The 21,814-nt window shown below is 51.6% G+C and overlaps 1 protein-coding gene across 1 annotated transcript; it reads right to left on the bottom strand.

The window, feature by feature from the left end:
- Positions 1-1,584: 1,584 nt before the first annotated feature.
- LOC140605382 (ubiquitin carboxyl-terminal hydrolase 17-like protein 6) lies at positions 1,585-20,753 on the bottom strand. The gene is made up of 4 exons (XM_072777656.1): positions 19,230-20,753; positions 4,053-4,246; positions 2,375-2,527; positions 1,585-1,747 (listed from the first exon to the last, which is right to left on the bottom strand). The coding sequence occupies exons 1-4, from the start codon at positions 20,751-20,753 to the stop codon at positions 1,585-1,587; spliced, it is 2,034 nt and encodes a 677-aa protein (XP_072633757.1).
- Between the last annotated feature and the right edge of the window lie 1,061 nt (positions 20,754-21,814).

Genomic DNA, 21,814 nt, shown 5'->3' with positions numbered 1-21,814 from the left:
AGCAAGTGTTTGCAGAAGGAACCCATCTCTAGTGAATTTAGGTAAAGATACAAATATGAAAGCTGTGAATGCAGATTCTAGTTTTACCAAAAAGTCTGAACAGAATAGAGAATCCAGAAGTGGACCCTCAACTTTATGGTAAACTAATATTCGACAAAGCAGGGAAGACTATCCACTGGAAAAAAGACAGTCTCTTCAATAAATGGTGCTGGGAAAATTGGACATCCACATGCAGAAGAATGAAACTAGACCACTCTCTTGCACCATACACAAGGATAAACTCAAAATGGATGAAAGATCTAAATGTGAGACAAGATTCCATCAAAAATCCTAGAGGAGAACACAGGCAACACCCTTTTTGAACTTGGCCAAAGCAAATTCTTGCAAGATACATCCATGAAGGCAAGAGAAACAAAAGCAAAAATGAACTATTGGGACTTCATGGAGATAAGAAGCTTCTGCACAGCAAAGGAAACAGTCGACAAAACTAAAAGACAACCTACAGAATGGGAGAAGATATTTGCAAATGACGTATCAGATAAAGGGCTAGTATCCAAGATCTATAAAGAACTTATTAAACTCAACAGCAAAGAAACAAACAATCCAATCATGAAATGGGCAAAAGACATGAAGAGAAATCTCACAGAGGAAGACATAGACATGGCCAACACGCACATGAGACAATGCTCCGCATCACTTGCCATCAGGGAAATACAAATCAAAACCACCATGAGATCCCACCTCACACCAGTGAGAATGGGGAAAATTAACAAGGCAGGAAACCACAAATCTTGATTCTATATACTGTAAATCCCTCCACTTCCCCTGGAACTTTCCAGTGCTGCTTGGTCAATAACTGGCTTTTCCCCTTACCTTCTAGCAATTCTTCTGGGGGAGGGTCCTGCTGTGCTGATTCTCAGGTGTGTGTACCTGGGGAGCTGCCCCGCCTTCTGCCAGGTGTACGGCTCAGTGGGAGTTTATCCTGTGAGCCCCCTGCTCAGTCCCAGGTACAGGGTGACACCAGGAGGGACAACAACAGTGCAGGCAGCCAGCTGTGCAGCCCTGGAGTCAGCTCCCGCAGTAACTACAACAGCCCCCAGTGTGCAGGGCCTGGGTGCTCCAGGGCGGGGCTGCTGACCTGCACAGCTCTGGGCCTGGCAGCAGGAGTGACCTGGCTGTCCTGGGTCCTCCCGGCCTCTGCCTGTCCCGGGGGAGCAACGGATCCTCGGCTGTGTCCCTCGGCGCCCTGGGCCAGGGGGCTTGCAACACTGTGAATGGACCTAAAGTACCACGATGTGAAATTCAGAAGCATCAGAGTAAATTTTGTACCAGGTTAACTTATCCCTTATTACAAATAAAATATATAAGCCCTTACAAAAGGTTTACGAAAATCATAAAATAGAGTAACAATGCAATGACAGGGAGGGGAAGGCTCCATTGGGCTATAGCCACCACGAGCCCCGCGGCAGGAGCTGGGGCGGGCTCCCGAGGTGACCAGGGGGCTGCTCAGGGGTCGAAGCAGGTTGTTCCGGAGGCAGGTGGTGGCTCTGACACTCTGGGGACCCCAATTGCAGGCTCCTGGGCCTACTCCTCTGGGGTGGCCGCGGGTGCAGGTGGCTCTTCCTCATCGGGGCAGGGAACCATAGGTTCGACCAGCATCTGCACTACCTTAAACTCAGGAGCCAGCATCTCGGCTTTGACCAAGTCCTCAGCTCCAGCAGCCAGGACCAGCTCCATCACCCTGAAGCTTCAGCAGGCCCCACAGTCGGAGCTGGGGCGGGCTCCCGAGGTGGTTCACAGGGTTGCTTCGGTCCTATGGCTGGTTGCTCCATCGAGTTAGGAGGCTGCTCGGGCACATCCATGACCTCGAGAGCAGGGGTGGCACCTGCTCCTCCTCCAGGCTCGCAGGGGTGCAGGGGGCTCCTGCAGGGCGGAGCAGTGAACTAGACCAGTGACGACTTTGCCTCCCCAGTGGGTGCCTCAGCGCAGGCCAAGCCCTCAGCCCCAGCAGCCAGGATGGCCTCGATCCCTTCAGGCCCCGACGGGGCAGTAGGCCCCACGGTCAGAGCTGGGGCACACTCCAGAGCGGGTTCAGGGTGTTTTGCTCGGTCCAAAGCTGTAGCTCCAAGAAGACAAAGTATCACCATCAGGGCAGACTGTCCACGTTCCTCCCAAATCAAGGCCACTCTTCCCACTGCTCCACATGTGTGGGGGCAAGAGCCCTGGGAGGTGTCCCCAGCCCACAGCCCGTGGGGTGGGGTGTGAGCCCACCCCCTGCTCCCGGCCCAGCTGCATAGAGGCTGGATCTGCCGGGCACCCCCTGTCCCCGCTCGGCCACCCCCTCTGGCTCCACTCCTGGAGGCGTCTGAATTGCTGGAGGTAACGCCGGGCATGGAGTTCCACGTCCGAGCCTGGCATGCGCTGCCTCATGAATTCCAGAATCATCCTCAGGGAGGGAAATTCTGGGAGCTGACAAAATTCATCCCGAAAATAATCCAGCCATATTTCCAGCATGCAGGAGATGGCCCTGGGGAGGGACAGGAGGGCACAGGTGTCAGAAGACAGGGCACCATCACTCACAGGTGTCCTGAGGAAGCCCTGCAGGACCCAGGGACCCGGCATCCCTTGCAGGATGTTGGAGGCAAGTCCTGATCCTCGTCCCCTTGCCACCTGGCGGACCTGCCTGCCACAGGCCTGCTCCCCGAGGAGGGGCTGGGATGCAGCCTCTGTGCGGGGAGCCCAGGCCCAGCGGGGTGACCATCACCATCTCTCCTGGAGAAGCGGGGCTCCCTCCTCAGCCTGGTCCCTGCCCACCTGCCCCTTGAGTCCACCGGCAGGCGTACGGGGACGGGGGGCATCTGGCCTGTCATTGCCCTCACTGCACACACTGTCTTCTGGGTAGGTCCAAGCCAGGAGGGCTCGGGCTCTGTGTCCTGCCAGGGCTTGCCAGGAACTGCCCAGGACCGCCAACTTCCCTCCTGTGGCTCTGGGCTGCCTCACTCCCGAGGGGGCCCTGGGGGTGTCCTTCCACTGACTCTAATCTCCCATCTCCCACGGGGCGGGGGCCGCCTGGTCCGGGAGCCCCCACCAGCCCTCCTGAGCACCTGCTGTGCCCCCGGGTCCAGGTGCTACCAGATTGGGGAGTGCAATGCTTCCCACCCCCTCTGCTCTGGCCCCAGGTGTGGGGCAGAGAGAGGGTTGGGGGGCATGGAGAAGGACTCCTTAGGGGTCCCAATGCCTCCCACCAAGCCCGCATCCCATCCACCGCTCTCCTGTGCTCTTTTCCAGAAGGGGCCTTAGACTTTACCCTGTCACGGGAATTGCAGATGTGTGGGGTGAGGGTGCAGCCTCCCCACCCCACAGCCCCCTCGCTGCCCTCCTGGAGAGGGAAGGCCCTCCTGCAGGAGCCGGAGTCACTCACATTTTCCAGCGCTGCAGGACCATGTCATTGTTACCCCACGCATCTACGATGCACCCATACCTAGAGGAGGGCGGGGGCATCCCATGAATTGTGCTGGGGACGTGACTTCTCATCATGGGGGCTGTCACCCTCTGACCCCGACTAGGCTGGAGCCCCGGGAGCCGTCACCTCTGTTCGTGGGGCCACGGGCAGCTCCCAGAGAATCGCCCGCACCTGCTGGGGACTCCTGAAGGCTTGAGCATGAAAGGGCTCCAGCCAGGCCCATGGCCCATATCCTAGTGGGCCTGAGGCACCCCGGGGTCCCCCGGTCTGGTTGCCCCAGGACACAGACCCCCGATGGACTCTCAAACCTCCCTTTCAATGGGGAAACAGGCCAGCTCAGGCCCCTGGTGATGGGTGGAGGAGGCACAAGTCTCCTCACAAGTGAGGAGGATGGCTGCTGAGCACAGGCACAGCCCCTCTGGCCGACCCGCCACAGGCCAGGCCCCAGGGCTGCCCTCCAGGACCTGCTAGGCCCTGGGTTACCCTGCTCCAGGTGGGGGAGCAGCCCGAGGCCGGGAAGCTCACACCATCCCCAGCCTCCCCACCAGCAGGTGGCCCAGCCCTGGGCTGCGGAGGGGCAGGTGCTCACTCAGTGGACAGCAGGTCCAGCACCTCGTCCGTGGTGGCGAATCCACGATAGTCGTCTAAGAAGCTGCAAATGGAGATGACATCTCTGCGCTGCAAGGCGAGCAGCAGTTGTCGGACTTTGTGCTCCAGCAACTCCGTCCGGCTGGACTTCATCAGGGCGATCAGATGCCCATTCCCGGCCAAGGCCCCTGCACCCTGAGGTGGGAAGAGGGGACATGCATCCTGCAGGGAGCCGCCGCGAGGCCTGAGAATCTATTTGCAGAAGATAAAATTGACATTCTAAATGGAAGAGTAGCCTTTGTCATAGTGCATGGATTTCCCTAAGGAAAGTACAGGTGTGTTTTGGGGGTGGGTGCATGGCTCCAGGAGCATGAGAGGCAGCACACTGTAGACCCGGGAATTTCCACACAATGCAGCTGAGCAAGTGTTGATTCCCCACATTAGTCCAGGAGGGGCCACGTCCTCAGGTCTGCAGTCACCCCGTCAGGGTGCAGTGGGGTGGAGGACAATGTCTGAGGCCAGGAGCTGCCTCATTCACTCTCAGTGTCTTCTGAGGATGAGGACACCTGTAGGTCACTGTGGAGGACACTCCAGGGGCCACAGACACAGGCTCCGTCCAACAGGTGGGTGGCAGGAGGGCCCTGAGCAGGTCCTGGCTTCTCAGGAGGAAGGATGAGGGAGCTGCGAGGAACCGGGAGCTCCAGCAGCTTCTGTCCAATCTGGTGAAGACCATTCTCAGGGGCTAAGTGGGGGCCCGCGCAGAGGGCGGCCGAGGGGGCTCGGTGCATGGCTGCAGCATCTCCAGGTGACGTGTGGCAGGTGTGGGCTGGGGGCTCTTGCTTGGCCAGAGGGCAGGTGTCTTCCTGGGCTGCGGGGGCCCGGCTGTGCATCCACAGGCATGACTGCTTCCTGGAGGACACAGATTCCCTGAATTCCCCACAGGGGCTCCCTGGATGCTCCTGCGGGTGTGCTAGCTGGGGCTCCACCGCACTTTCTTTTGGGGGTTCTGGGTCCTGTCTAGGGGCATCTGGGCACATTTCTTGCCTGGAGTATGGAGGGGCATTTGGGAATTGTCTGCCAATTCGTTCCTGACAGCGGGACGGGTGTTCTCCTCAGGATACTTGGGTGGTGCCTGGGTGTGTCCTAACCCATGGCCCTGGGAGCCAGCCTGGAGCCCCTCGAGGGAGACTCTGCTGCACACCCAGGCTGTCAGCCCTGACACAGGGTTGGCGAGCTGGCTGTGGGGTGTCAGCGATCGGCACTTCCTGGGCACCAGGAGGTCCACCAGGTGGGCTGAGGCTAACTTTAGGGCTACTCAGAGGAGATGTGGAATGGGACTGGACAGTCTCATCAGGGGTCTCAGTATGTGTCTTCATTGGCAGGTTAGGCTCAGGGATTAAAACTTTCAGGTAAAAATGGAGATATCATATAGAACATCCTACACAAGCTTTTATTGAACTCCATGGGTACAGAATCAATATCCTAAAACATGGTGGCTTCAGAGATGACACTTTTATTCTCTTAGTGTCCAGGGATGACAAGTGAACATCAAGAATTCACCAGGGCCCCAGGGCTTGTGAAGCCCAGTCACTGACCAAGGCCTGTCAAAATGTTCCTGTTTCTCTTGGCCTCTGGTCAGTAAAGAAGACAAATAGACTTAGGTTTCAACCTTTCCTAGACTTATACAATTTCCTATACTTCATTATTCTTCACTATTCTATCCTGCACAAAGATGCCTCCTTTCCCAATGCAAAGGATCATGGTCACAAGTAGGAATGAATTGTCGTGACGACTCAAAAATGTTTCAGCAGACACTACCAATTCTGTGGGCGGAAGAAGCCATAATGACACTTTCAAACCACAAGCTAACAAGGTGCCCTCCTACCTGCATCTACACCTGCCAAGCCCACAATGTGGAAAAAGGCACAAGCCTACAACATATTCCAACTGAATCAAGAGAATATAAAGGATATTGGGGTGGAATTCCCTGAGGAACAGTTAAAATGAGGCATATAAACACTGGATTAAGGATAGAGACTCTTGTAGGAAAGGGAGTTTCAAAGGAATGTTTCCCAAAAGCATAAAACCAGCCAGAGAATTTTTCTTGTGGTGGACCCGGGCCACACCTAGACAGAAACTGGTATTCATCAAAACCTTCACAATCTTTGTAGATTGGGATCATAGTCCAGAGAGATGGAAGTGTAGAAGCCAATCAATGGATGCCATATTCCCAAATAATTGGTTACAGCTACAAACATTCTGGCTGGTGAGGAGAACGAGTTCCTATGTGATACCTGCGCTCCTTTGGGAGAGTGATCTTCCCTGTCCTAGAGCACTGACGACTAACACTCCTTGGCTCGCTTGAGGTTACTGAGGAAGAAAAAGGACATTCATAGAGATATCCATTGAACATAGAAACTGATCAAATTCGGTTCAGAAATGAGCAGGGGCAGTTAGGGAGGTTGAGAAAGACCTGAAGGTGCTGTCTGATGAGAGAGTCAAGATTAGGACCTGGGCTGGCCTGAAAGGTCTCTATGAGAAAGAGACCACACCCAAATCCCTTAATCCAATCAAGCAATTATAGCCGATTGGAAGATCTTGCTCTTTATGATATTTCAGTTTTTAACTGAAAGTTAGTTGACAAAATGGATATAACATCTTGAATAACCTCAAACCCTGACCCCATTTTTAATACCATTAGGTCTAAATTCAGCAGAAGTGTTGGTAAAATACCAATAGTTCAGGAAACATGAGTCCTGAGGCTAATTCCCATGCTAAAATGTACCAATATAATTTCACTTGCAGAAATTCCAATCTCCACCAAATCCACATGGACTCACACCTCCATTCACAGAGACACACACACAGGCACACACACGGAGTCATAGAAATCGCTCTCATGAGGACATCATTAGCCTGTTGAAGCTGCTGATTGGCTCAATCCCTGCAGCAGCTAAGAGGATTAGGTGGATGTCTTTCAAGTGGCTGAAATGTCACGTGACCTTGGGGCAGTATAAAAGTCCGGGAGCAACGGAAGTGGCCATTCCTGACCATCCCTCTCTCCCACGGGACACCCAGTCTCCTGCAGCGGAGTCTGTCCAGGACCTTTCTCAGCCTCTCCTGATGGGCGTGAGGACCACAAGTGCACTTCAGGTGAGTTTTCGGGCCACTGGTCCTACCTTCCCTGACCGAGCAATGGGACAGTGAGGAAATGATGGAGGGATTGGCCCTTCCTCCACAGGTTAAGGACTCTTTCTGGTCTAACATGTTCTGAGGACAGAGACTGAACCAAGGCATGGCTGTGAATGCCCTGGACACCCGGAGGTTCCAATGCCAGTGGAATGGGGCCTCAGGTGTCACATTGGTGTGGGGTGGTGGACGAGCAGGGACAGAAGGCCTGTAAATGTCTCACTAAGCCCTGCAGACCTAGAGAAGACACAGGATCAGGGCGCCTGGGCAGCTCCGTTTTTTCAGGGACTGACTTGGGTCGGGTTGTGATCTCAGGCTCTGGAGATGGATCCAGGCCCTCACTGGGTTTCTGATAACTGAGTGTCTGCTTCTCCCTCTGTCCTTCCTACAGCTCAGGTGATCACTCTCCCTCATACACACACACACACACACTCACTGTCCCATAAATATTTGACCTTTTTTTCAATAGAAGAATTACCTGGTTCCCAAGGTGAAAAGAAATTCACCTCCCAAACCTTCAATGGCAGTTAATTGGGGGCACTGCCACGAACACATGGAATGGAAGTGTTCAGATGGGCAGCTTCCCATCGAGTAGAGAAGAATGTGTTTTCCCAATGAATTTGGACTTAACTATGGCTTCCTCTGGAGTCACAAGGGGCATTCAGATATGAGAGAGGGAAGCCCACTTTCCTGACGCTTTTGCCCTTTGCGTGTTCCATGGTGCATCCCACTGGACCTCAATCAGGAGAGGTCCCGTCCCTGGTTTTGTTCCCACAGGGGATTTGGAGAGACTTAATGATAGTGTCAACAAGAGTCCTTCCTTAAGGGCGGCCTTCCTCAGAGCGGGGATGTGGCTTGGCCAGGAGAGCGTAGGCAGGAAGGAGGAAAGAGAAGTGACAGGGGGAAATGTGTTTGGCACCACTGTCCTGAAGCTCACTAAGGCCTCTTGGGAAGATGGTACAGTGAGGACGCCTAGGTCAGGTGAATAGGACTCTCTTGTTTCTTTTCCCTCAGGCTACCTGAAACCCATCCCTGAAGCAGACTGACTTGTCCCTCCAGAAGGTGGGACTGATGGCGGCTGGTCATGCCCACCTTGGGCCCGACAGTCCCTTGAGACCCCAGAAAGGCAAGAGGCCACAGATAGCAGGACTGGCCCTCAGAGTTCCCAGTCCAGAGGAGGAGGATCCCAGGGTGAGTGGGGAGGCTGGCATGGGTTTTGAAGCAGGAGCTCTGCCAGGAGTCTTGAGACAGGCTAGGCTCCCAAAAGATCATGGCCCGGACTCAGTTGTCCATCGTGACATGGGCAGGAAATCCCCCAGGCTACACACTGGGACACTCAGAGGCTCTGAGCATCAGCCCCAGGGCACCATAAGATCAGATCGAGCCTTGTGTTTGTCCCGAGTCTTAATGATGTTTCCACCTGTCCTCAACCTGACACCTCCAATCCCTCTTCCCCTTTCCTTCCTTCCACGGGATGGGGAGTAAGCATCCAGAGGTCTTCACTATACTGACACCTCACTAGCAGATACGATGTCCCCTGTCCTCATCCCATGTGCCACTCCATGAGGATGGCCTCCCATTCGTGTGCTTGACAGATTCACTGGCATTTGAGTGGATGCACTGACCGTTGCCCCTTCCTCCCACAGGTGAAGTGCAGGGACTGTGGCGCCATTGGACACAAGGCATCAAGCACCAGATGCCCCATAAAACACTGAGCACGACCCTCGTTCCCGTGGCCTTGGGCTCCAGGAGGCTGAAGGAGAATGTGGAGCCGGGGAGTCATCGGGACCCAAGACACCAGGCTGGGCTGTTGAACCAGGCTGAGAGGGAGAAGGCAGGGAGACGAAGGTGAGGAATGGGGCTTGTGACCCGATGCCAGGGCTGATACGACAGACCCCGAGTCCGTGTGCATGCACAGTGTGCAGGGCGGCTGCGGGCAGAGCCAGGCTGGGCGAGGCAGGCAGAGGAGCTCCCAGACTAACAGGGTCCACATTTGGGTGATGGAGCTGTCCCTGCTGATTTGGTGTGGGGTTTGCGGCTGGACAAATGTCCCTGCACCAGTGAATGTATGGAGCTTGGCACATGCCAAGGCAGACCCTTTCAGACTCTGAATGTAAGAAACTGCCTGGACGACCTGTTCAGCTCCCGATAGTTAGGATGAGGGGCAGAGGTGGGCGTAGAGTGGCTGCGGAGGGAAAGGACCAGGTTGGCCCAAGCCCCGAGCAGGTGTCCGGCTGGAATCCAGGGAAGGGAGTTCCTTCTCCTTTCTATGCCTTCATTTCTGGTGCAGGCAGGAAGCCGAGCAGAGGAAGGCCCTGCTCCACATGTTCCCCAGGAGACCCCGGGAGGGGCAGAAGCGCACCTGGAAGGAAGACACGGAATCTTGTGACTATGTGAGGGTGAGTGTGCACTGCGTCCCGGGCTGTGCCCTTCTGGACTCGCTGGGCTCCATGGGCCTCCTGGGGGAGGCGGGGCTCCACTTCCTCTCTGACCAATGGCAGTTGAGCAGCGTGGATTTGCACACTTTTTTCCCTTGGTGCCCATGATGTTGCCTTATGCCTGGTATTTGGGCGAACACTGGCTGTTTGACGTGTGAAGGTCATTGGCGGGCACTCCTGGAGCACATACCAACCTCAGAGAAGAACAGGCCGCTGTCCTTTGTGACACATCATCCCACACTGCCCATCCCCACTCAGGAGCTCCCACCATGACTCTCCAGCAGCAGGACTCCTACCTCCTCATGAGCAGAGAGGATGGAAGCGCTGGTCCAATGGAGGAAGCATCGCTGTGAGGCAGGACTTTGCGTGTCCCCCCATGTCTCAAGGGCATCAACAGCATCCTGTCAGGCCTTTGTTTGGACGAGCCCTGCAGCCAGATTCCCTACTCCTAGGTCAACAGATCCCAACTCTTTCTTTCCCTGTTCCGGGGGAGGGGGTGGTTACTAAGGTCGTGGGCGTTTGTTGGTTTCTTTCCTGAATGTTCATTTTGCCTTGGTGTCGGGGCCAAACTCATGGAGTCCCGTGTGTTTTCTTTTCCCACAGTGTCCACACATGCCGATGCTCGTCTACACCAAGAGGAGGCCTTGTATCCCTGAGCCTGCCCTGCCGATGGAACCACGTACTCAGCCCCCTGACATAAGACTCCAGTCCCATTCCACCTCTCGTCTCAGAAGCCCTCAAGTTAGCCTCAGCCCACCTGGTGGACGTCCTAGTGCCCAGGAAGTGCCGATCGCTGACACCCCTCTGCCGGGTCGCCAACCCTGTGTCAGGGCTGACAGCCTGGTTGTGCAGCAGAGAACCAAGAGGCCCTGCAGAGTCTCCCTTGAGGGTCCCCAGGCTGGCTCCCAGGGCCATGGGCTGGGACACACCCAGGCACCACCCAAGTATCCTGAGGAGAACACCCGTCCCGCTGTCAGCAACGCATTGGCAGACAATTCCCAAATGCCCCTCCAGACTCCAGGCAAGAAATGTGCCCAGATGCCCCTAGACAGGTCCCAGAACCCCTGAAAGAAACCGTGATGGAGCCCCAGCCAGCACACCTCCGGGATCATAAAGGAAGTCCCTTTGGGGATTTCCGGGAGTCTGTGTCCTCCAGGAAGCAGACGTGCCCGTGGATGCACAGCCGGGCCCCGGCAGCCCAGGAAGACACCTGCCCTCCATCCAAGCAAGGGCCCCCAGCCCACACCTGCCACACCTCACCTGGAGATGCTGAAGCCGTGCACCGAGCCCCCACGGCCGCCCTCTGCGTGGGCCCCCACTCAGCCCCTGAGAATGGTCTTCACCAGATGGACAGAAGTTGCTGGAGCTCCCGGTTCCTCGCAGCTCCCTCATTCCTTCCTCCCGAGAAGCCAGGCCCTGCTCAGGGCCCCCCTGCCCCCCACATGTCGGACGGAGCCTGTGTCTGTGGCCCCTGGAGTGTCCTCCACGGTGACCTACAGGTGTCCTCATCCTCAGAAGACACTGAGAGCGAATGAGCCAGCTCCTAGCCTCGGACATTGTCCTCCACCCCACTGCACCCTGACGGGGTGACTGCAGACCTGAGGACGTGGCCCCTCCTGGACTCATGTGGGGAATCAACACTTGCTCAGCTGCTTTGCATGGGAATTTCCGGGTCCACAGCCTGCTTCCTCTCATGCTCCTGGGGCCGTGCACAGACACTGAACCCCAAAGGCACACAATGCCCTTTTTTTAGGGAAATCCGTGTGCTGTGGAGAAGGCTACTCTTCCCTCTGGAATGTCAATTTTCTCTTCAGCAAATAGATTCTCCAAGAAGTGGAGGGAATTTCGAATGAGCACTTGTCACTCCAATGGAAATAGAAACTCAGACTTTAAGCTCTCATTGGCATACACATGTCTGCATTTGGGTTTTCAGCTGCGAACAGCCCCTGTGGGCTCTGCAAATGGACACTGTGTTTTCTCCTGAGATGAGTTTTCTAGACTGTGGTGGTAGCTTTGTGGGCACTGTGATGGGCAATATTTCATCTGCGCATTTCGATTATTCTCAGCCATAATTTAGAATCGTGTGTAGTGTTTTATTTCCCTTAATAAAATGTTACCACTGATGAATAGCGTGCATGTGTTTCATTTGATTTGGTTTCTGGGTTTTTTTAATCTCAGCAATTCTGAAACTCTCTATAGTTAATTTAATTCCTCCAGCCTTAATTAACTGAGAGGAGACAACAGCGTGATAGTTTTGGGGGATATGTAGACTTTGAGGGTCTCCTGCACACCCAGTCTCCTTGGTGAAGTACTGCATAGGGAACATTGACCCTGTGCACCCTGTGAGGGAGCCCTGTGTACTGTATGGGCCCTGGGTCACAGGTTGGTCTTTAATGGGATGAGTGGGTGGTTTCCCTCTATACATATTCTGGATCCATCTTTAATGTTGGATCATGATGCCTCCTTTCTGAGACCTGGGCAAGGAGATTTTTTACCCTCCTGATGATTTCCTAAGGAGGCAATGGTTGACAAGTCGTCCAAATAGCACGAGACCAAGGCCACAGTCTCTATCTATCTATCTATCTATCTATCTATCTATCTATCTATCTATCTCATTCTCTCTCTGTCTCTCTTTCTCAGGGTTATCTCTGATATGGGCCCATGGGAAAAAACAATACAACACCATGCCAAATGAAACCAAACCACACCAAGCACCTCCATACTTGTATTTAGAGAATTTCTTTTTTTTGGAAAAACAACTGACTGCTCTTTTCTCACTCCAAAGCATCTGTTTAAGGGTGTTCCCTCTGTCTGTGCAGATGCCTGTAGGTGGAGGTAGAAGAGCTCCTCTATGAGCACACTAGGGTTTAAAAAGTCAGAATGCAGTAGAAAAGCCACAGTGTGTGATCCTTCTCCCACCCCCAACCCCTAAGTAACTCCCATTCAGGCAATCATTATGTGACCCAGGTCAGAGTCTGGCCCCTTGAGCCTCAAGCCCATGTCTCATCCCATGGATGCCGCCCTATTGCTATCTCATGGCTTCTGAGGAAAATGCAGCTTCCTGGGCACTCATGGGATGTGTGCAGTAATAGAAATGTTCCCTACTTTCTGGAAGCCTCAGAAGATCCCAGAGGTCCAAGGGTGCGAAGGCCTATCATCATGAGGGGATGCTGGGATTGGAACTAGCAAAGTAGCCTAAGAATTCTTGGACTTGCAGGAATATAGGGCGCAAGGGTGAGGATGCAGGCAGGCTTGAGCATAGGGCTTTAATGCTGGGCTCTCCAGCAGAATTGGGACTTCATGTGCAATTGAGAGGATTCCTTCCATGTGCACAGGGAGTCCAGAGAGAAAGGCTAGCGGAAGAAGGTCTGAGCAGGCCTGTTCTCCCCCTCTAGTCACCTTACATGTCTTTTGCTTCCCTGCCATCAAAACACCAAACCAAACCAAAGCAAACCCAACCAAACAGAGCCAAACCTATCTTCCCAAAGCAAAATCCACTCTCATCCAGATATGGAAGACGACAGAGTTATCTGAGCAAGCTGGTATAGGTTATGGATATTAGTAATAGATGGATTTAGCACAGTTGGAAGCACATTGGGTGAATCCTCCCCTCCTTCAGCCTTGGGGAAAAATGGGGCCACTTGAAGGTGGCAGGATTAGAAGCAGTGAGCAGCCAGCTTTGAGTGTGGAAATGATGCTGAGGACCTAGGGTCAGTGTGAGCATGTCTGACCGTGTCCTCATGCATCCCTCATCCCATTGCTTATCTTCTCTTTATATTGAAAGACCATTTGTCCAAACCAGGGTGGGTGGAGTGTTGGCAGCAATGTTTTTGGTCATATACAACCAGCACCGATTTGAAAACCCAGAGCACCTACACAAAGAAATGACAAACTACCGTGTAAGTCAATGACCTACAGCCTTGTATGGCGACAGACTTCTTTTCAGGAAATTATGGGCACAAAATATATATTGAGAAGTTAACCTATAAACCCGGCGTTTGATAATATTTGGAAATGCAAAGAGGCAATGAAATGCTTATATTTCAGGAGTTAAATGCATCCTGCCTGATTAGATCATGTTGATTGAATCACAGCCCCTTCACAATCCACCCCCACCTTTGACTGAAGAGAAGGTGCCTGGCAAGGACCCATCTCCCACAGGGAATTGCTCCATATCCCAGCAACTCTAACCTGTCCAGAACACTTGACAGTCATCCGTCTGTGTAACAATCTCCTGACAAGGAAGAGGTGGGCACAGGATTTCAGATCACTTCCACTCCAATTTTGGTCCTTGGGTGACACCTCAGAAAGACATTCTCCACTGAATGAATGTGGGTTTTGAGGTTAACTAATGGGTGCTATGTAACAATTATATTTCTTAGGGGCAAGATTGACTAATGCATTGTTGAAAGGTAATTAATGCGTGATTATACAGATTCTTATGATTTGGGAGGCCATTCTCATGCTGTTTTAAACTTTGGTGACATATACATGCATTTAATGTTTCCATTATTTCCTTTAAGAATGAATTATAACATTCACGAATCACAGTTATTAGAAAAATAATGTGACAGTTTGAATTTTGTAGAGAAAATATCAGGGTTTTTAAAATTTTTATTTATTCATCAGACAGATTGAGATAGAGAGCTAAGCGGATAGATCTGTGCCAGTTGGAGAGTGAGATGGAGCCTCTCACTGAGCAGGGATCCAGACTGTGCACGGCAGACCCCAAAACCAAACCACATTGTTGGAAAAATCTTGAAAATGTCTCTGAGTTGGGAGGTGGATCGGACACGAGAGAGGAGGTCAGTGTAGCAAAGTGCAAAGGACTCAGTGCTTCCCACACCCTGAAATACTGAGTAACACCGGGCTCCCTGGATCTAATCGACTTGGATGTGGGGACATAGATGCCAAGACATGAACACGTTTCATTGTTTGTTTCTGTTTAAGATTTATTTGTTTATTTGTTTGAGACAGGGAGAGACCAGAGAGAGACCACAGAGTAGCGGGAGAGAGGGGGCCCGACAAAGAGAGGGAGAGAGATTCTCAAGGAGACTCCCCAGTGGCCGTGCTGCTGGATTCGGGGCTCCCTCCCACATTCCTGAGACCCACATGTCTGGCGTTATTTTTCATTTCCAGGTAAGAAGCATGAGACAGCAAGGCCCTCAAGCAGACATTATCTAGGACACTCCAAGGGCAAAAGCAGCCACATTGGAAGGAATTGGCAGCATCGGATTCCCTCCTGACGGCGGGGCTCTTCCTTATCCACCACCGTCTCCCGTCTGTGCACCCAGAGTGTCTTCACTCCATGCTCTTCCTCCGTGAGGGATTTCTTAAAATTTCATTCTCTCCCCGAGTTCCCTCCCTTGCTTATGGAGTCTTCAGGTTCCATGTGTCCTTCAATTCTTTGCTTCTGTGTGATCGCTGACATGTGAGCCCCAACATGCTAGAGCCACCACGTGGAACTGATTTACTGAGATGTCTCCAAATGGAAAAATCCCTAATGCAACAAAATGTATTGATTCCATATATATTCCAAATCGTGTATCACACACAGTATCACTAAAAATTTTAAAGACAGCTATGGTTTTCTTTTTAATATTCCCCTGGCTATTCAGGGTCTTTTCTATTTCCACACAAATCTTAAGATCATTTGTTCCAAATCTCTAAAGAAAGTCCTCAGTGTTTTGATAGGGATTGCATTAAATGTGTGAATTGCCCTGGGTACCCTTGACATTTTCATAATATTACTTCTTCCAATCCTTGAGCTTGGAATATTTTTCCATCTCTTTGTGTCTCACTCCATTTCCTTAAAAGTGTTCTGTAGTTTTTAGGGTATAGATCCTTTACCTCTTTGGGTAGGTTGATTCCTAGGTATCTTATGTTGAATAGCAGGGGTGAGAGTGGCCATCCCTGCCTTGTTCCTGATCTTAGGGGAAAGGCTCCCAGTGTTTCCCCATTGAGAATGATGTTTGCTGAGCTGTTTCCGTAGATGGCTTTTAAGATGCTGAGGAATGTTCCTCTATCCCTACACTCTGAAGACAGGATTAGCTCGGTCCACTGCCAGAAGAGTGAATGCAATGGCTTCTTCTAAGGAAACTAAAACACTGTATTGAAACCTTCTCATCTGACCCTCTGGTAACAGGAGGCTAATGTATTTTATGTCCCCTTATCACCACAGGGGTGGGGTTCTTTTCCCATTAAAATGAGCACTTTTAATAATATCACCGTGGAATGGATTGTTCTCATCTCCATGCCTTTACTGTGCTTGATTTCTATGAAGTGGAGAGGCAGAGCTAAGATGTGGTCCATCTGTGGTGTCTTCTATTGGAGCAGCTGGTAATGGGATGATGCACACCTCACAGGAGGAGACAATCTCCCTAGAAGCTGTTTCCTGTCTCCTGCCTGAGCTCAAACCTGCCACGAGACACATGCCCTAGGATATCTCCTGTGAAAAGTCCTGACTTTGTTTTCTCCTGCTGGACAACAGAAAAGCTCAGGAAGGGGAGTCAGGTAATCCTTCTGCTTACATTCACCCACCATGGCCAGGAACCTACCCTCCTTGTCAAGCTCACAGATCATTAATTGGATGTGGCCTCCCAGATTAAACCTCCATATACTGCCATGGAATCTAGCCTTGGGGCTGTCCCCAAAACCCAGTTTCAGCCCAGATTTCTATTGTGAAAACAATTCCAGCCTGAAATCTTGCCGCAGGTTGATGGAGCCAGGACTAAACACATTGTAGCCTGGAAACAGGTATGAGGTCCACCTAGAACTCCATTCAGGATTGGCAATTCCAGTTTCCCAGGAAAGAACTCATGAATCTGGGGATCTCTGGGTGGCTCAGCGGTTTGGCGCCTGCCTTTGGCCCAGGGCATGATCCTGGAAACCCGGGATCGAATCCCACGTCAGGCTCCGGGCACGGAGCCTGCTTCTCCCTCCTCCAGTGTCTCTGCCCCCCTCTCTGTCTATCATAAATAAATGAATGAATGAATGAATGAATAAATAAATCTTTAAAAAAAAAAGAACTCGTGAATCTGTTCTGTGGGTCGCTCTGCAGATTCTTTGGTCTGTCCTCATGACTAATAGATCTTGATATAGAGAGACACCCCTCGATTGACTAATGGATACCTGGACAGGATGAGCATTGACGTCCAGACACCTAACCAGAGAATCCATCTGCTGACTGCCCAGCCTCCACCGTCCCCACAGTGTGCTATCCAACCATCTCCCGTCATCCCTCCTAGGGGTCTCTGCTAGCCTTGGGCAGAGATGGTGTGCTTCTGGTTCAATCTACTCCTCCCCCTTAATTTCTCATACAAGCATCTTCCTGGTCAGAGCTCTCATAATTGAAGAGACCCTGAAGAATAATGTCCCTATGTCCCATTGCATTTCTTCTTAAATGGCTGCTGGCGCTTCCCCTATATTGAGCCAGTGAGTAGGAGTGAGAAATTCCCATGGGGGGAGGATATGAATTTGAGCTGCAGGTGACCTAGAGGTGGCTGTGGAATTCCACTCAGGGGAAGCAGGCAAAGAAGCCTCTGTGAGGAGCCAGCCTGGAAATAAAACAACTGTTTCAAGGTTCTGAAATACTGGGGAGAAAAAGCCTGCACACCAAATCATATGTGGGAATTTTTTATTAAGAATAAAAAACCACACAACTTCGTAATAACATTTTAGAGCAAAAACAAACAAAGCAGATGCAATATTCTGCATAACAATTTCAGAGAAATAATATCAACAAGTACAGAAAATGTCTTCTAGGAGAAAACATGGTGTAATTTGCAGAACTCTGGATGGGATCTTTTTCTAAATCAGAAATTCAGACATTTATAAAACAATTTCAGATTAACTTGTTAATTTCTGTTTACAACCAAGTTACAAATTGCCAGGATGATTTCCCTACATTTGTTAGAAAATGGATTTCACTAAGACAAACTTGACATTCCGGATTGGGAAGCACGCTTTGACAGTCCTATAGATTTACCTAACGAAAAACTGTAGCATCTGTGTAGTGGGGGGAGTGTATGTGTAGGCGCACAAAAGCAGGACACTCAGCACGTGGTGGACTTGACCGTTTCCATCCAGTTCAGCGGAGGAATTGCTGGTTCACCACAACAGTCCAGGTGGAGACATATCCTCATTCCCACAGACACCTCCTCAGGGTCCTCTGCTGTGGAGGACAAGTCCCCGAGTCCATGAGCTGTCTCATTCCCTATGACAGTCTTCAGAGGACGGGGATACCTGCAGGTCCTCTTACGGAACTCTTGGCAAGACATGCACACAGGTTCCCTCACTTTTTATGACACAGTAAACTGTAATGGTCAAAAGAAACACAATTTCCAGACATGAAAGAAACCCTGACACTTTATATCTCTAATCTGTTTTTGTTACATGAAAATCTAAAAAAAAGCGTGATTTCTTCTGCACAGATCCTATTGTCCCTTACTCTCCAGTAAGGGTGCATGTCCAAGTTTGAATACAGAGTGAAAATAACATTATGATGTGATGTTACAACTGCACATCTACGGTCACACTCAGAGGCGTTTGCTGGTCATGCAATAATTTCCATTCTACAAAGAACTTGTCAAACTCCTCTGTAAGAAATGAAATGATAACAGAACACCAATAACCTGACCTCAAAAAGCTTTTGCTAGATTCATGAACTTGGCACTGTTTTCCAGAGGTATCAACCCAGGTCCAAATTTGAATTTGAACTGGTCTGAAATCCAGAGTCCACTGCTTCTGGGTCAGGAGGTGCCACAGAGCAGATGGTAGCAAAATAGTCATAAAAAGTTATGTTCAGTGGGAGGCTGGCCATTTCCCTTTGGAATAAGAGTCCTTGTTAGTTTGCTTCTCTTCAGTCTTAATGTGGGAGAGAGTTATGGGAACATAATAAAATCACTGTGGTTCAATCAGGTCTGGATGCAGTTATTGCCCCAAAAGTAAGCACTTAATTTCCTTCCTACAATTTCCAAGCATTGACCAAGACACATCGCTAGCAAGACCCAATACATACTTATGTGTTCAGACAAAATTCTTTCAATATAAATAGAAGAAAAGCATTGGGAAGTGGGGAGCATGATGAGAGGGTCAAACATACTGACTTCAACCCCAGGTCCTCAGCATCATATCCACTCTCAACCCTGACTGCTCACTGCCTCTCACCTGCAAGTGGCCCCCACTCTCCACAAGGCTGAAGGAGAGGCAGGTTCCTGGATTGACCCCATATGAAATCCACACTATCCCAATATAAGATCATGACAAAGACCCAGGTTTAAATATCAGTGTCTCCTAGTTTCAGTTGAAGGCCATATCCCATGAATACACCAGATAGATGGTTCTTCCATACATACAGAACACACACTTCACACAACACAAAATATTTCCAGTATGGGACTGTGTTCGGGTTTGGAGTGTGTGAGTGACGCTGTGTGTGTGGGTGTGTGCGCCCATGTGCACCAAAGTTAGGAGACACATCCCTGGACTGCTTCCCCAGAACTCTGTCCCTTCTTGCTCGTCCTCTTGGTAGGTCGGGCTCTCCCTGGCACACGCGGGACTTTGGCCACGTCCCCGGCCACCTGAGGTGGGAGCATCCCAGCCGCAGTGGTGAGCAGGTCGACGGTCTGCTGAGGATGATTCTTCGGCATCTCAGGTCTGTATTTGGAGTGGTGAAGGATGACTGCGTTCGCAGGAAGAGCAATTTCTCTTTCCCTGACATTGAGTTCAGGCTTAGGTCGATTGCGTTCCTGGAGGCATCTCCACTGGTCTAATGTCATTTGTTGCCTTGAGGTCTCTTCCCCACGCTCCTCCAACTCAGGAAGGTTCACGGAGGGATCCGTTGTCGGCTCTCCTGAGGCCTCACCCACCACTGTGGGGTCTGCCTCGGGAGATGCGAGTCCTCCCTCCTCGACTGACTCCCTCCCAAGGTCTCTCTCCAGATCAGTCTTCTGCATATAAAAGAGGACATAGGCAGGTTGGCGCAGCGCGCAAGTCACATCACAGGCGCTGACCTTAGCATCATCCATTTTATACCACTGGCCATTTCCTGCCTTTACAAAACAGAAGTAATGTCCGCTGTGGCAACTCCTCCCAGCGTGCACCAGCACGGCATAGAGCACATAAACCAAGGGTCCTGCCCTCTGCTCAGACAGGTAGTGTTGCATGTCAAGGCGCTCAGGATATTGCACCTCCTTAGTCATTTTGTTGCCTGTCAAGTCTGAGAATCGTCTCAAGACCAGGATGAGGACCTTCGGGGAAGTGTGCAAAGTCAACACCTTGGACGCAGGCACCTTCTCCAGACACTTACTACAATGGTAGGCATTTTCACCTTCCAGCAGTTCGGGCTTCACCAACTGCTCCAAAGCTTGGCTGACGCTGTGAGCATCCCCGATGTCCAGGCTGATGTCCAGGTAAGGTTCCAGAGTGCTCGAAATGCCTTGGCAGTGGAGACACTGGATTTGAGACCTCCAGTACCCCCCAAAGAGTTGCTGGATGAGGGTGCTGTCCTGAGGACACTCAGGGTCTGAGAGCTTGTCCTCAGGCAAGCATGCTTGCTGCATTGCATCCAGAATGAACATGAGATACTCATGGGCATCTTCCTGCTTGTGTCTGTGGAAGGCGGCGAGCAGGAGTGGCAGGGGCCGGAGCACACATCCAGGATGGCAGAGAACCCGCATCAGGTGAGCCTGCAGGGTACACAGCATGCAGGATGTCTGCCTCCTACAGGTGGTCCCGTGCTGCTGGGACAGCATGTAGCTGGCGAGGGGCTCTGTGTAGGTCAGACACTGTAGGGTCGCATTCACATAGCAAGTGTTGCCCATGTTCTGAAGCCCGGCTCCCACCTGGGAAAGGCTCTTCCAACTCAGAGGCGTCTTGGTGGGAGGCAGCCCTGCTGATGCGGGAGCCAAGGGGTCAGTCGGGGAGGAGAGCGTCTTTGATGCAGGAGATGTCCTCTCGGGCACAGAGGGTCCTCCGTGGACTTCAGCACCGCCTCTCCTTGACCAGTATGACTGGGGTTTGGGAGAGGCGCTGAACTGAGGCTCTTCTGAGGGGTGGAGGTGGGCAGCCTCCATGTCTGCAGAAACAGTGTCCACAAGATACATTCAACCAGGAGCTTCAGGTCGCAAAGGGATGCTCCTCTTACTGAGCCGTTTTCAAATGGCAGATAGTGAACCTCACCTCCACCTTTATGGTTTTTGGGCCCTGGGATAAGGCACAAAGTCCTCTAATCCACTCTAATTGCTTGATTGGATTACGGGATTTGGGTGTGGTCCCTCCCTGACGGAGACCATTCAGGTCAGCCCAGCTCCTATTCTTGCCTCCCACAACAGGCAACTTTCAGATTATTCTCAACCACCTCAACTGTCCCTGCACCTTTCTCAACAGAATTTGTTCAGAGTTTCTATGTTCAGAGGAAACCTTTTTGAATGTCCTTTCCTTTGAGTAACCCCAAGGGAGCCAAGGAGTGTTAGACGTTAGTGCTCTAGGACAGGGAAGATCACTTTCCCAAAGGAGCTCAGGTATCACATAGGAACTCGTTCTCCTCACCAGCAGAATGTTTGTAGCTGAAACCAATTATTTGGGAATATGGCATCCATTGCTTGGCTTCTCCACTTCTATCTCTCTGGACTATGATTCCAATCTACAAAGATTGTGAATGTTTTGATGAATACCAGTTTCTGCCTTGGTGTGGCCCGGGTCCACCACAACAGGAATTCTCTCACTGGTTTAATGTTTTTGGGAAACATTCCTTTGAAACTCCCTTTCCTACAAGAGTCTATATCCTAAATCCAGTGTTTATATGCCTCATTTTACCTGTACAAGACCGCGGGACCTTGAACACAAGGCACCAAGCACCAGATGCCCGGTAACACACTGGGGTGCAACCTTCCTTCCCCTTGCCTTGGGCTCCAAGAGGCTGAAGGAGAATGTGGAGCCGGGGAGTCAGCGGGACCAGCGGCACCAGGCTGGGCTGTTGAACCAGGCTGAGAGGGAGAAGGCAGGGAGACGAAGGTGAGGAATGGGGCTTGTGACCCAAACGCCAGGGCTGATACGACAGACCCCGAGTCCGTGTGCATGCACAGTGTGCAGGGCGGCTGCGGGCAGAGCCAGGCAGGGCGAGGCAGCCAGAGGA

This window comes from Canis lupus, chromosome 15 (assembly GCF_048164855.1).
Source record: "Canis lupus baileyi chromosome 15, mCanLup2.hap1, whole genome shotgun sequence".
Classification (NCBI taxonomy): Eukaryota; Metazoa; Chordata; class Mammalia; order Carnivora; family Canidae; genus Canis; species Canis lupus.
The sequence above is the reverse complement of the archived record's forward strand: the minus strand, read 5'-3'. Positions and strand labels throughout refer to the sequence as shown.